At 36.0% G+C, this 16,479-nt stretch overlaps 1 protein-coding gene across 14 annotated transcripts in view; it reads left to right on the top strand.

The window, feature by feature from the left end:
- The window catches only part of CEP350 (centrosomal protein 350), a 162,143-nt gene that overhangs the window by 58,277 nt on the left and 87,387 nt on the right, over positions 1 to 16,479 (top strand). For 9 of the 14 annotated variants that reach the window (XM_055366959.2, XM_063710426.1, XM_063710414.1 and 6 more), the window contains 6 exons: positions 1,369 to 1,515; positions 3,288 to 3,946; positions 5,273 to 5,394; positions 9,401 to 10,461; positions 12,153 to 12,303; positions 13,875 to 14,038. In XM_055366959.2, coding sequence (XP_055222934.2) covers positions 1,369 to 1,515; positions 3,288 to 3,946; positions 5,273 to 5,394; positions 9,401 to 10,461; positions 12,153 to 12,303; positions 13,875 to 14,038 — 2,304 coding nt within the window. The remainder of the gene's footprint in view (positions 1 to 1,368; positions 1,516 to 3,287; positions 3,947 to 5,272; positions 5,395 to 9,400; positions 10,462 to 12,152; positions 12,304 to 13,874; positions 14,039 to 16,479) is intronic. The other 5 variants (XM_063710436.1, XM_063710430.1, XM_063710418.1 and 2 more) reach the window with 2 other exon arrangements.

Below are 16,479 nucleotides of genomic sequence, written 5' to 3'. Positions count from 1 at the left end.
TTTCATTGTCATTCTGTTTCTTCCCTCCTTTCTTTTCTTTGTTTCTTTTTTTTTTCTGAGACAGGATCTCACTCAGTGTCCCAGGCTGGAGCACAGTGGCATGATCATAGCTGACTGCATCCTTGAACTCCTGGGTTCAAGTGATCCTCCCACCTCAGCCTCCTGGGTAGCTGGGACTACAGGCACGCATCACTGTACCCAGCTAATTTTTTTAAATCTTAATTCTTTGTAGAAACAGGGTCCTGCTATGTTTCCCAAGCTGGATTCAAACTCCTGACCCCAAGCATTCCTCCTGCCTCAGCCTCTCAAAGTGCTGGGATTATAGGCATGAGCCACCATGCGGGACCTCTGTTTCTTATATTACTTTGCATTTAAACACTTTTATTCTATGTTTATTTTTTGTAGTTTCTAGTTTGTAAACAGTCTTTTATTTCATTTCTTTTTAAGTCACTGTCTATTTTGAGATGATTGCTTAATTTTTAATTTCTTACATTCTGAAGCTAGTGGATGAAAATCTTTTTTTCTTCTGGTAAACAGCTGTATTTATTGAAACACTTATTTTTTTGAATTTTTATGATGAGGGCCATTTAAAATGATTATACTTTTTAAATGTTACTGTTTTGTACATAGAAAAGTAGTGTGTACTTTTGGTACATATCTGTAAAATATAATGTGAAAGTCCCTGTAATACCATCCCCTTCAAAAGTAATCATTGTTAACTCTTTGTTATATGTTTCCTCCAATTTTTTTATATGTTCTTTGATTAAGTCATTTTTTTAAGCAAACATATTATTTTATCATGTGCCATGTACTGTGCTAGATATTGGTAAACCAAACACTTGTTGTATGTTAAGACATATTTTTGTTTTGTCAAATTTGCTACCTTAGTTCTTTTTTTGAGATGGAGTCTTGCTCTGTCACCAGGCTGGAGTGCAGTGGGGTGCGATCTCAGCTCACTGGAACCTCTGCTTCCTGGGTTCAAGCGATTCTTGTGTCTCAGCCTCCTTAGTAGCTGGGATTATAGGCACCCTCCACACACCTGTCTAATTTTTTGTATTTTTAGTACAGACAGGGTTTTGCCATGTTGGCCAGGCTGGTTTGTGCCTTAGTTCTTGAGGTTTAGGAATCATTATTTGGTACTTAACTTTCAAAGCATTTTACATTTATTTCAGATGTGTGGGTAAATCAAGATATAAACAAACAGTTAACTGACTTGGGGAGGTTAGGGTTTAAAAATATCTTTATATTGTAAATCTTTTGACCTTGACAGATGAACATAAGATTAATAATAAAACCTGTATGGTTGAGTAGATACACTTCTTACAATTAAAATTTAAGTTTTAATTTCAGTGCAATGTATTTTCTTAGGTAGTAGTCATCTTATAAGTACATCTTCTTGGCGAGATGGACAAAAATTAGTAAAGAAGATTCTGGGACCTGCTCCCAGAATGGAGCCAAAAGAGCAAAGAACAGCATCAAGTGACAGAGGTGGAAGAGAAAGAACTGCTAAATCTGGTAAGTAGCTATAATTAAAATTGTTGAGAAAACAATTAAAAATTGCTGTTAAGTACTTAGAGAAGGAAAAAGTACTCTTAAGAATGTGTTAGGACTTTGCTTTATAATTTTGAATGTAGCTCAAAAAAGAAAAAAATGTTCTATTGGGCTTGTTTATGGATAATATCTGCATATAGGTGTTATGTTCATCTTTATGAAAAATTTTGTTTATGTTGTATTAATTACATTTAGCTGTCATTGTGAATATGAAAGCATTATTGTAATGAAATCATATTAGACTTTTAGGGACCTTAGAGAGAATCAAGTCCAACCTGGTTCATCCCAACATATTCAAGCAAACACGGACAAACATTCACAAGGTTGGATTTTTTTTATTTGACAGATTAGGAAACAGGCTCTGAAAGAGAAGTGATTTTTCCCAAGGGTTATGTAGTCAGTGGGTGTCAGATTTGGTGGCAGAACTGTTTAGTTTGACCCTCAAGTCCACTGTTTTTCTCCTATCAAAGTTTCTTGAGTGAGTGCTATTTCAAATAACTACTTTTTTCATGAACAGTAATTTTGGGATGTGAAATATAAATACTCATATGCCAGTTTTTCTTTTCAGCAGCCAAATTTGTTTCAGTTTAATTTGAATTTCTGGAATGGATTCAGTAAGATGCAGTTGCAACTATAATTTGGCATATAGAAGTCAATGTACATATACAATACTTTGTATTTGGGCCTCTTCACTTTTATCTAGCTTGTAAATACGCTCATGTGTATTCCCAGTCTAAAGCCATGTTACCAGATAATTTGATGATAAAATGATTTTTTTTCTGTATATTTAAGTTTTTCCATCCTTCACTGGAGAGTTGTAGAGGCTTAACATTTATTCAACAAATATTTACTGAGTGCCCACTACATAGCGGGCACTGCTGTAATCTCTAGGGCTTCAGAATAAGCAAAATAGACCCAAATCCCTGGCTCTGTAGAAGAAGCATTCTAGTAAAAGGAATCATTATATTTTTCATATGTTTCTTGCTAAACTTTGCACATTTTCTCTGGAAATAGAGTAAAATACACAAAATTTTAAAAATATTTGAGCATTTGTTATACAGATGTTTAAAAATGTAAATGTGATCAGATGAGAGACTAATTCTGATCTTTTCCTTATATCAACAGGAAATATAAAGTTTCAGAAATCCTTTGATAAACTTACCTGAACATGGTGCCATTTCATGTAATTATGAAATGGGTCAGTGTTGTAGAATTTTCAGAAAAACTAATATTTTCAGTGCCATTATTATTTGGCATATGCAGTCTGGTCTTTGCAAAGCTTTAAAAATATATTTTTTATGATTATTAAGGCATTTCCATTTCCTTGCTTCTCATTGGGATGCCTTCCACTAAAAAGATTGTTGACTTTTTTTTAACAGCCTTTTGAGGGGTTGTGGAGAGAGAGAAATAGTAACACTAAATATGTATATAAGAGAGAAATCGAAATGCTAAATATTCATAACAACCATAAGAGCTATCTTTTTTGTCCAGAAATATTTCAAACTGTATTTAAAAACAAACCAAGGAAATATAGTTTTTCAGAAGATTGAGATTCTTTTACTGATAAAAAGGGAGGCTTTTCTTTCCTTTTATAATTTTCTTCAGAAGACTGTAAGATATTTGAATTTGAGTTTAAGTAAGATAAAATGAAATTCTCTAATTTTCTTGTTAATGCAGTTAAATCTTAGGAATGAGTATAGAATTTCAGTATATCACTAACAGTTCATACTTTGCAGGGGGTCACATTGGAAGAGCAGAATCTGATCCCAGGTTGGACGTTTTACATAGACATCTTCAACGAAACTCAGAACGTTCGAGAAGTAAATCTCGGTCTGAAAATAATATAAAGAAACTAGCTTCATCTCTTCCAGATAATAAGCAGGAGGAAAATACTGCCTTAAATAAGGACTTTTTACCTATTGAAATTCGTGGCATTCTTGATGACCTACAGCTGGATTCTACAGCTCACACTGCAAAGCAAGATACTGGAGAGTTACAGAACCAGAAGTCATCAGCACCAGTACATGCTCCTAGGAGTCACAGCCCAGTAAAAAGAAAACCTGACAAAATAACAGCTAATGAAGATCCCCCTGTTATTTCCAAAAGGCGCCACTATGACACAGATGAGGTACGACAGTACATTGTTAGGCAGCAGGAGGAAAGGAAGAGAAAGCAAAATGAAGAGAAGAAGGCTCAAAAGGAGGCTACAGAACAGAAAAACAAACGATTACAAGAGCTCTACCGGAAGCAGAAGGAAGCCTTTACTAAAGTAAAAAATGTCCCTCCTTCTGAGCCATCAGCAACTAGGCGACTACAGGAAACTTACTCCAAATTGCTACTAGAAAAGACCTTGCTTGAAGAGCCATCTCATCAACATGTTACGCAGGAAACACAGGTAATAGTAGTGACATACAAAGGAGAGTCATTCATGGTTAGGAAATGCTTATTTGCTATACTGTTTAAAAATTACCCATCATTCCTAGTATGCTCAGATAATACTTATAATAATCATGGCCTTCACGAAATGTATTAAATATGAGGAGTAATGTGATAAATGTGATGGAAAATAAAAGCTGAATTAAGAATTTCCTACAGTGATTGTTACTGATTTATTTTCCTCTCATCATTGCTATTAGTTACATCCCTGCATAGTTTTCATTGTAGTACTGAACAAATACAGTTGACCTTTGAACAATGTGGGGGTTGGGGTGCCAACCCCTTTGCAGTTGAAAATCCACATATAACTTTTGATTCTCCAAAAACTAAACTACTAATAGCCAGCTGTTGACTGGAAGCCTTATAACATAATGTTGATTAACACATATTTTATATGTTGTCTATATTATACACTGTATTCTTGCAATGAAATATGCTAAAGAAAATATTATTAAGAAAATCATAAGGAAGAGAAAATATATTGACTATTCATTAAGTGGAAGTGGATCATCAAGGTCTTTATCCTCGTCATCTTCATGTTGAGTAGGCTGAGAGGAGGAGGAAGAGGAAGAGTTGGTGTTGGTGTCTCAAGGGTGGCAGAGGCAAAAAGGTAGAGATGGAAGGAGAGGCAGGAGGTGTGCACCACCATGCCTAGGAAATTGTTTGTTTATTTATTTATTTATTTATTTTGAGACGGAGTCTCCCTGTCGCCCAGGCTGGAGTGCAGTGGCGCGATCTCGGCTCACTGCAGGCTCCGCCCCCCGGTGTTCACGCCATTCTCCTGCCTCAGCCTCCTGAGTAGCTGGGACTACAGGCGCCCGCTACCTCGCCCGGCTAATTTTTTGTATTTTTAGTAGAGACAGGGTTTTACCGTGTCAGCCAGGATGGTCTCGATCTCCTGACCTCGTGATCCGCCCGCCTCGGCCTCCCAAAGTGCTGGGATTACAGGCGTGAGCCACCGCGCCTGGCCGGAAATTGTTTATTTTTTGTAGAGACAGGGTCGCACTGTGTTGCCCACACTGGTCTTGAACACCTGGACTCAAGTGATCCTCCCACTTCGGCCTCTCAAAGTGCCTGGCTCCCCGTTGGATTTTAGATGATGTTTTGCTATTAGTAATGTTTGTTTTTAAGACAAAATAAATTTTAATTGGTTTTATTTGACAAAAAAAACCCACTACATTTTATGATCTTTGTAGAGCTGAGGTGACTTAATGTTTAACTTAGGTGCTACCTGAATATATCTTTGTGACAGAACTCATATAAATTTGATATCCTTTTCTCCTAGGCCAAACCAGGGTATCAGCCATCTGGAGAATCTGACAAAGAAAACAAAGTACAGGAACGTCCCCCAAGTGCATCTTCCAGTAGTGACATGTCTCTCTCAGAACCTCCACAGCCTCTTGCAAGGTAAAAAGGGAAGAATGAAAGATGATTAAGATTCTTTTCATGAAATTTAGTGGAGTGGTCTATGTTCAGAGAATTTTGTTGACCTTTGTGAACAAGAGGGCAGAGAGGTTTATTTACAAATTGGTTTATATCTTCTGAAATTTAGGCATAGTGCACATCTGTACTTACTGTATACCCTAGGCTAATTGTTCAAATTTTACCTTTTAATGTAAATGTCAGTTTCTTTTACAGTTGGAAGCACTCTTGCCTTCTGTGAACTAAACACACAATAAAAGTGTGTTGGATGAATGAATGATGGTGAAATTTTAAAGTGTTTTTGGTTAATAATTTTCAAACGGGTTTTTGTGTCTACTGCTATTTAAAATTTCTTATGTGTAAGAACAATTTAGCCATTGTACTTTCAAGAGCTACCTTTGGATATGCTTGTGGACACATTAATAAGGACTAGGAAGGGATCTGATTTGATTTCAGATAGTCAACAGACTATTTTACCTTAAAATACTTTTTTGCTGTAATATATTGTTTGCAATAAAGTAAACAAAAAAACTGTGAGTTTGGAAGTAAAGGTGATGTTTAGGTTATGTGGTTATAAATTATACTTTGTAATAATAACCATTTTGGAAAGGGAAAGATTTTGAAACTCTTTGAGAACACGTAAATAGAAATCAAAATCACTATCCAATTTTGGGTTATGGTGTTTTTTTGTTGTTGTTGTTGTTGTTTTTTTTTTTTTTTTTTTTTAAGACAGGGTTTCACTCTCTTGCCCAGATTGGAGTGCAGTGGCACAGTCTTGGTTCACTGCAACCTCCGCCTCCCAGACTCAAGCTATTCTCTTGCCTCAACTTCCCACGTAGCTGGGATTACAGGCATGTGCCACTACCACCTGGCTAATTTTTGTATTTTTAGTAGAGACTTCGTTTCACCATCTTGGCCAGGCTGGTCTTAAACTCCTGACCTCAAGTGATCCACCCACCTCAGCCTCCCAAAGTGCTGGGATTACAGGCATGAGCCACCAAGCCTGGCCCATATGGTCCTTTTTTTACCCCATTGTCCCTAGAATAATACTGTCAATAAAAATAGCTAACATTTATTAATGTTTCTTAGGTTCCAGGCAATGATCTAAGTACTTTGCATATATTATTTTACTTAATCCTTGTAATTCCTTGAGTTAGGTACTGTTGTTATTCCTGTTTTACAGAAGAGGTAATTGAGGCCTAGAGAGCTTTCTCAAAGGTCAAAACATTAATGATAGAGATAGGTTTTAATTTAGCCAGTGTGACTCTAGAAGCCTGTGCTTTAACTACTCTACATACTACTCCCCAAAAGTGAAATGTTTCATATGATTTGCTTAAGGTTCTAAATACATTTCAAACTTTAAGTATAAATAAACTTAACATTTTTGTTTTGAATTTGAATGCTTTTATTTATTTACTTATTTTTCTAAGTGTCGTCTCTGGAGAGGATTGAATGCTTTTAGATGGGTGATACTCTCTAGTTCATCTCAGTCCTATTGTCAGACATACCCTGCTATATTCATGTCTTCAAGTTTTATCTTTCTCTGAATTTCCTTCTAATTCTTAACAAGTTATCCAATATTAAAAGCAAACCAAACACAAACAAATCTAGTGTTAGACCATACTACCTTGTACCAGTTTCTCACTTTTCTTTTAATATCCAACTTCTTTGACTCCTGATGTCTAACTTATTGCGTCCACTTTCTTGCTACCCAGCTTCTGAGCTCCCCCATTCCCGTTAATAGTTTTAGCATAACTTTATGTTTAAAAGCATGTTACTTTTTGCTTAAAATTTGGCATTTCTTTTCCTTACTCTTTATAGCATATTGTGTTAACTATCTGGAAAACTCCAGGTTTCATATCTCACCTTGAAAACTGAAGATCCAGCTTAACAAACACTTTCCTTGGCTAGCAGAGTTAATTGCTGCTTCATCTATACCCTACTGAACTTTTTAAATCTTTGTTTTAGTATTTGTGATGTCTTATTTTAGCTGTTTGTTTGTCATCCCTGCTAGATCTTGAGATCTTAAAGTGTAAGGATTAAGCCTTTTTATTTGTTTTTAATTTGGAGACAGGGTCTTGCTTTTTCACACAGGCTAGAGTGCAGTGGCACGATCATAGCTTACTGCAGCCTCAACCTCTTGGACTCAAGTGATCCTCCCACCTCAGCCTCCCAAGTAGCTGTGACTATAGGCATGCACCACCACGCCTGGCTAATTTTTATTTTGTTTTTTATTTTTTTGGAGATGAGGAGCTTGCTATGTTGCCCAGGCTGGTCTTGAACTTCTGGCCTCAAGTGATTGATTCTTCTGCCTCAGCCTCCCAAGTAGCTAGGATTACAGGTGTGAGCTACCATGCCCAGCTCAGGATTAACTGGATTAAGTATATTCATTTTTGTCTCCTGTTTCTTTACCATCAACATATCACTTGCTATAAAATTGGCATTCTAAATACTTGAATTTAAAGCTCTTGGATTTTTATTCATCAATATCTTTTATATTATAACTTCCTTTGTATTCCTATTACTACCAGCTTAGTTTAGGCCCCAATAGCCTCACACTTTGCATTTTTAATAGCCTATATTCTAAGGCATAGAATCTGTGCTCTAGTCTTTCTTCCTTCATTCTAATGACATGCTTTTCAACTTCTTATTACCCTGGTTACCCCCCTTCAGATGACTTATTTTAACCCAATTGCAGAAGTTTACATTTATCCATATTAGTTTGGTTTACGATTGCAGCCTATAAAAATAAATTCATCTCATAATTTGGTCATTTGTTGGGTCAGCCATGCCTCCCAGCTTTCTGTCATCTGCAAGTTTGATAAGCATATCTTTGTGTCATCATCCTAAAATAATGGACAAGACCAAGGACAAAGCCTCATGTTCTTCTTCTCTTTCTTTTTTTTTTTTTTTTTTCTGAGACAGTCTTACTGTGTCTTCCAGCTGGAGTGCAGTGGCACGATCTCGGCCCAGTGCGTCCTCCACCTCTCAGGTTCAAGCGATACTTGTGCCTTAACCTCCCAAGTAGCTGGGACTACAGGCACATGCCACCATGTCCACCTAATTTTTTGGTATTTGTAGTAGAGATGAGTTTCGCCATTTTGCCCAGGCTGGTCTCAAACTCTTGGCCTCAAGTCATCCGCCTGCTTTGGCCTCCCAAAGTGCTGGGATTACAGGCATCAGCCACTGTTCCTGACCTGTTCCTCTAAGGGTCTTCTTAATAGTTGACATCATCCTGTAATGTCTCTGTAGTATCCCTTAATATAGAGGAAGTCTATGGTCTGGAAATATAGGTAAATACACATAATGTTGTTTAGGACATCTTTATTCTGTTTCTAGACTTAATGGATACCCTACCCTGTATATTTATATTTATAGTTGCATTTTTATAGTTGGCACTGATAGTTTTGCGTTTGATTGTTTCACATTCATTAATTTTTTACAAGTATTAATAGGTTATAATAACCTCCCTATTTAGCATGTACATTGTTAAACATAAGTGTTCAGCATATAGTAAATATTTGTTGATTAGAATAATCTATATCATGTCTACATTAATATTTAGCAATTTTAAGCATTTCTCTTTTATGTAATGTTATTTTAAAAATTATAATCAGTATTGTAAGGAATTCTGTTTATAGAATTTTAAAGATCTTATTGCCTTTTTAATAGTTTTTTAAAAATATGGCATCTTAGTTGAAAAAAGCAGCTTGCAAAACAGTATATATGGTAAAATCCCATTTTTGTACAAACAATACCATCAAAACATAATGTACAAATAGAAAAATGTTTGGAAGGATATAATTCTAAATGAAATATTAACAGTGCCTCTTTTTTATTGTTTTGCTGAGTGATCTTTATCTTTTTTATATTCTTTATCTGTCCTTTTTTTGTTGCAGTGCATCCTCATTACTCTTATAATCAGATAAAAAAAAAACTTTTTTTAAAATCGTGGTTTAGTTAACTAACATATTGTGACTTTCATTTCCAGAAAAGACTTGATGGAATCTACATGGATGCAGCCTGAAAGATTGAGCCCACAAGTTCACCATTCTCAACCACAGCCTTTTGCTGGAACAGCTGGAAGTTTACTCTCCCATCTCTTGAGTCTAGAGCACGTAGGAATTTTGCATAAGGATTTTGAATCTATTTTACCAACCAGGAAGAATCATAATATGGCTTCAAGGCCATTAACTTTTACACCTCAACCATATGTGACCTCACCAGCTGCTTATACAGATGCCTTGTTAAAACCTAGTGCCAGCCAATATAAGAGTAAACTGGATCGTATTGAAGCCTTGAAAGCAACAGCTGCTTCTTTGTCCAGCAGAATTGAAAGTGAAGCCAAGAAATTAGCTGGGGCCAGCATTAACTATGGGTCAGCATGGAACACTGAGTATGATGTGCAGCAGGCACCTCAAGAAGATGGACCTTGGACCAAGGCTGTAACTCCACCTGTGAAAGATGATAATGAAGATGTTTTCTCTGCCAGAATTCAGAAGATGCTGGGAAGCTGTGTATCTCATGCAACTTTTGATGATGATCTTCCTGGTGTAGGCAATCTTAGTGAATTTAAAAAGCTTCCTGAGATGATAAGACCACAGAGTGCCATATCAAGCTTTAGAGTGAGATCCCCTGGTCCCAAACCAGAAGGGCTACTGGCACAGTTATGTAAAAGGCAGACTGACTCTTCTAGCTCTGATATGCAAGCCTGTTCTCAAGACAAAGCCAAAATATCTCTTGGTTCCAGCATAGATTCAGTCAGTGAAGGGCCTCTTCTTAGTGAGGGGAGTCTCTCTGAAGAAGAGGGAGACCAGGATGGACAGCCCCTTTTGAAAGTAGCAGAAATTTTAAAAGAAAAGGGATTTTGTCCTGGAGAAAGAAATAGTTATGAACCCATCAAAGAGTTTCAGAAAGAAGCTGAAAAATTCTTGCCACTTTTTGGGCACATAGGTGGTACACAAAGCAAAGGACCATGGGAAGAATTGGCAAAGGGAAGTCCACATAGCGTCATTAATATTTTTACAAAATCCTATCAGTTATATGGAAAAGGTGAGAAAAATAAATATAGCTTGTACTGTTTGTATATTAAGATGAATTATTTTATAATTTCTGTATGAGATATGTACTTTAGTACACATTTTTCATTGAGTGGATAATGGAGACTTATTATTGTCCATATTAGTCATCTTCTAAATTTCCTGCAAGCCTTAAATAAGAGTATTAGTAATTTAATCTTTAAAATTTCATTTTAAAATTGTTATCATAAAATAATAGTTGAGACTGGTAGCTTTAGAAATTTTTATCTAGTTCAGAGAAATTCATAGATGATGTTCAGGATTGGATATATATCACGTATATACTACATTTTCTGTGACCATAGTTATGTACTTCAGTAGAAACTTAAGTATAAACCAGGCGCGGTGGCTCATGCCTATAATCCCAGGACTTTCAGAGTCCAAGGCGGGCAGATCACTTGAGGTTAGGAGTTCAAGACCAGCCTGGCCAACATGGTGAAACCCCACCATTACTAAAAATACAAAAAATATTTAGCTGGGTGTGGTGGCATGCACCTGTAATCCCAGCTACTTGGGAGGCTGAGGCACGAGAATCGCTTGAACCTGGTAGGCGGAGGTTACAGTGAGCTGAGATCATGCCGCTGCACTCCAGCTTGGGCGACAGAGCGAGACTCCTTCTCAAAAAAAAAAAGAAAAGAAACTAAGTATGTCTCTTAACACAGTGATGATTTGTGAATTCTTGGGAATATAGCAATCAAGAATTGAGAGGGATAACTGTAGTAACATTTCTAATATGAAAACAACTCTATTACTGTTTGTTAAAACTAATTTGAATAGCAATCAGACTTTAAACAATAATGTAGCTATATATTTGATTCCTAAAACAGTAACTTCTAAAGTTCCCTTCTTATACCTGAAATCCTGCAACACAGTTTTCTTTTCTATGATAGACTCAATTCCTTCAAGTCCTTTTCTCTATCCTTCCTGCTATATATGGAATCTGCCCATTTTATACTAACATTATCTTAGAATTTCCGGATTGGAAATTTCCCCTCTATATAGTGAATGGATTTCATCTGTTCCTTTTATGCTCAACTGGGTATCACATTGCTTTTTCCTAGAATTCATATTTAGGTATTTCTTAATGGTCTTGTATAGACCTTCATATGCTATTGCTTTCTTTTGTTTAGCCACATTTCTATTAGTGGTAATTTTAAATTTGTTTTGATTTGAAAGTTATTTTGATTTCTTTTGATGAAAGTAAAATGCTTAAATCAACATCATTTTTTAATAAGAAAATTGTTTCTTCTTAAATTCTATTAAATTTTCATTAAGATTTTATAGTTAAACTGAAATATTTAGAGATGAAATGAGAATGAAATGTTATCTGGAATTTGCTTTAAAATAGTCTGGGGAGTGGTAGATGAAGGTAGTAGGAGGTTTATTTGAAACTAGATTGGTGATGTATTGGTCATTGTTGAAGCTGGATGATGAATACTTTGGTTTCATTATTCTAGTCTCCCTGTTTTCTGTATGTTTTAAAATTTTCCTAATTAAAAGCTTTAAAAAAGTATCATTGGATATAAAGGTAAATAGAAAAGAGGCACTATTAAAGGAAACTAAAATGTCCCTAAACCCATATTGCTAATCTCCATGTATGGGATGCTTTTCTTACAGTTTCTTGATTTTCGTTTTTAACCATATTTCAATTATTACTTTTGTCAGGGTTTGAAGACAAGTTGGACAGAGGAACATCAACATCACGGCCTTTGAATGCCACCGCAACTCCTCTAAGCGGTGTTTCATATGAAGATGATTTTGTCTCCTCTCCAGGGACTGGGACTTTGACAGAAAAAAAATCAACTCTTGAACCTCAGTAAGAATATACTGGCAATATGGAATAAACTCTGAAGAGTGAGAAAAATGTACAAATGAGAACTCTGGTCTGAATATTAGCCAAGTTTTGCTTGTTTAAAAATACATATAGAGGCTGCACATCATAGTGGAGATCCAGAGCATGGGCTCTGGATCCAGACTGCCTTTGTTTAAATGCAGGCTCTCCTGGTTATTGGTTGTTTGTATTTATACATATTACTTAGCCTTCCTATGCTTCTGCTTCCTTCTCTGTAAAATGGGGACATTAATAGTACCTGCCTGCCTCATAGAGTTGTTGTGAGTATTAAATGAAATATAGGGAGGCTGAGGCACGAAAATCGCTTGAACCTGGGAGGTGGAAGTTGCAGTGAGCCGAGATTGCACCACTGCACTCCAGCCTGGGTGACAAAGCTAGACCCTATCTCAAAAAAAGAAAGAAAAAAAAATCACTTACTTAGAACAGGGCCTGGCACATAGTAAGCAGAGTATAGGTTATGAAATCAGTCCATGAATTCCTAGTACAGTATTGGAGTATTGGGAAATTATTCCATGGTATACTAACATAAAAAGCTTAAGAAATGGTTTTCTGTGATAGAATTGAGGAAGATCAGATAGATACATGACTCCATGGTTCCAAGTAATAAGTAATTTTCTTTACAATCAAGAAAACATTGAAAAATTTGCAAAGCTTTGAAAAACAATAATTATAATGATTATAACATCTGATAATTATTGGGCACTTAGTGTGCAAGACACTGAAAGGACTGAGGGACTTTACCTGTATTAACTCATTTTTATGATAGCCTGATGTAGAAAGTATTACTGTTATCATTTCTGTTTTAGACAGCAAACTGAAGCAGAGGTTAAATTACTTGTACATAGTCACATAGTAAGTGAATCAGACTTTGTTGGAGAGAATTTTCTCCCTATATTTAGCTGCCATAAAAATTTATGTGTAATTATTCATATTTAATATCATCTTTTTCAAATATTACAAATTGTAATCCATGTAAAATTATTAGGTAATCTTATACAAATTAGTTAAATCTAAATAGATTAATAGGAATAAGTATAAAAATTATATGAGAAAAAGCATAGTTTTAAGTTTTGAGCTCTAAGGAAAATATGAAATTTTTAAATAAAAACTTTCAAAGATTTATGGTGACATTTAATATCACCAATCAATATGATTTGATGCATTTTATTTCCAGGTAGAGGTAGAACATATTAAGTTATTGTTCTCCATAAGAATATAAGAGGAGAAATAGTTATAATATATAAATTATAAATTTGAATAGAAATTGAGGCCATATTTTCCAGTATTAAACATCATACATTTTTCTCTAAATATTAGTTTTTATTGGTTTCACTTACCTTTGATTTCTCTTAGTAATAAATTGAACCATAGGGAACAATCCAGGCTTATGGTGGTTAAAAAAAAATAATAAAGTGTAAGCCATCTTTGATTGTAGTTATAGTCTCCTAGTGATTAAATAGATTTTAAAATATCTTTAATTTAGCTGTGTTGTAAGACTTTTCTTTCTGGAACTACTATTATTTATTCTTTGACAGTAGCACTTTAAGCCCTCAGGAGGACCATTCTAACAGAAAGTCTGCCTATGATCCTTCCTCTGTGGATGTTACCTCCCAGCATTCATCAGGAGCCCAGTCTGCTGCATCGTCTCGTTCATCTACTTCTTCTAAAGGAAAGAAAGGAAAAAAGGAAAAGACAGAATGTAAGTGGAATTCCACATGGTAACTTTTTCTCCTACCAATGATTTTGTTGTAGTAATCTAAAGTTATGATTTGATCCCATAAGAAGTTAGAAGAATTTCTTATGGTAATGTAATTAGCTTTCATATTTATTTATCATTATAATAATACCTTTTGATATATAACATCATGAATCTTTTCCTTAATACAAAAGGAATACATTTGCAATGATAAAAAATTAAAAATTAGAGATAAACACTCTTCAAAGAAAGACAAATTTCCTTTGAGACTTCTGTTCAGAGATTACTATTAACATTTTTGATGTATACATAAAATTATACACACACATGACTTTATTTATTTACTTTTTTTTTTTTTGAGACGGAGTCTCACTCTCTCACCCAGGCTGGAGTGCAGTGGCGCGATCTCGGCTCACTGCAAGCTCCACCTCCCAGGTTCACGCCATTCTCCTGCCTCAGCCTCCCGAGTAGCTGGGACTACAGGCGCCCGCCACCGCACGCAGCTAATTTTTTGTATTTTTAGTAGAGACGGGGTTTCACCATGTTAGCCAGGATGGTCTCGATCTCCTGACCTTGTGATCCACCTGCCTTGGCCTCCCAAAGTGCTGGGACACATGACTTTATTTTAAAAACAAATGTAAATAATTGCTTTGCAGTTGGTTTTTAAAAAAAACTTTATAGTATATACATCTCTGAGTATCATTAAATATAATACCCAAATGTCCTTATCTATAAAATAGAGATAATAATAGATATGGTAATTTTTAAGCTCATATGAAATTAAGGGAGATAATGTATACATTCCGGTACCTAGCACTGTAGCTGACTCATTGGCATTCAGTAAATATTTTTGAGTGATTGAGATACCCTTCAATGTCCTCATTTCTACTCTTGGCTTAAATTTGCTCCATAGGCCTACGGAGATGGATAATCACTGTACAAAGTGATTAGGCAAAGGCTTTGTAAACTCACAGGATGGTGTCTAGCTAGGGGAATGATTTTGCTTCCAAAAATGTTTTTTCTGGAAGCTGGAAGCTGTCATTCTCAGCAGACTAACACAGAAACAGAAAACCACACACCGCGTGTTCTCACTCATAAGTGGGAGTTGAACAATGCGAACACATGGACACGGGGAGGGGATCATCACACACTGGGACCTGTCGGGGGGTTAGGGGTAAGGGAAGGGAGAGCATCAGGACAAATACCTAATGCATGCGGGGCTTAAAACCTAGATGATGGGTTGATAGGTGTAGCAAACCACCATGGCGCATATATACCTCTGTAACAAACCTGCATGTTCTGCACATGTATCCCAGAACTTAAAGTAAAATAAAAAATACATAAAATAAATCCTGCTCATTGAGCTAAAAGTCTTCAGGGGGTGGAAGGAACAGGAATAGGAGGAAGACATCAATGAATATAGAAACCTATATTTAAAAGTAAATCTCCTCTAGTTCTTTCTCTTAGAGATAACGGATGTTAACATTTAAACCAGCCTGGCCAATATGGTGAAACACCGTCTCTAAAAATACAAAAATTAGCCAGGCATGTTGGTGGGTGCCTATAATCCCAGCTACTCAGGAGGCTGAGGCAGGAGAATCGCTTGAACCCAGGAGGCAGAGGTTACAGTGAGCCAAGACTGCGCCATTGCACTCCAGCCTGGGCGACAGAGTGAGACTCCGTCTCAAAAAAAAAAAAGTATTTATTTTATTTATTTCACTTTATCTTATTTATTTTGCAGAGACGAGGGCCTCACTTTGTTGCCCAGGCTGGTCTCGAACTCCTGGGCTCAAGCAATCCTTTTGCCTCCGCCTCCCAAAATGTTGGGATTGTAGGCATAAGCCATTGCCCTCTGCCTATTTTAATTGTGGTAAAATATACATGACATAGAATTTATCATTTTAACCATTTTCAGATATACAGTTCAGTGACATTAAGTACATTCACATTGTTGTTGCAAGCATCACCACTGTCCTTCTCCAGAAATTTTTCATATTCCCCTACTGACCTCTGTATCCATTAAATAATAACTCCATTCTTCTGTCCATCAGCCGCTGGTAACCACTGTTGTGTTTTCTGTCCCTATCAATTTGACTACTCTGCGTACTTCATATAAGTGGAATAATAGAGTATTTGTCCTTTTTATCTTGCTTATTTCACTTAGCATAATATCTGACTCACCGTTCATCTATGTTGCAGCATGTATCAGAATTTCCTTTCTTTCTATTGCTGAATAATACTCCATGCTGTGTATATGCCATATTTTGTTTATCCATTCATCTGTTGATGGACATTTTGGTATTTTCCACCTTTTAGCTATTGTGAATGATGTTGCTATGAACATTGGTGTACAAATACCCTATTTGAATCCCTGCTTTACCCAGATACAGAATTGCTAGATCAAATGGTAATGCCATGTTTAATTTTTTGAGGAACTGCCATAA

This window comes from Gorilla gorilla, chromosome 1 (genome assembly GCF_029281585.2).
Source record: "Gorilla gorilla gorilla isolate KB3781 chromosome 1, NHGRI_mGorGor1-v2.1_pri, whole genome shotgun sequence".
Taxonomy (NCBI): domain Eukaryota; kingdom Metazoa; phylum Chordata; class Mammalia; order Primates; family Hominidae; genus Gorilla; species Gorilla gorilla.
This window is presented reverse-complemented; position numbering and strand designations above follow the sequence as displayed.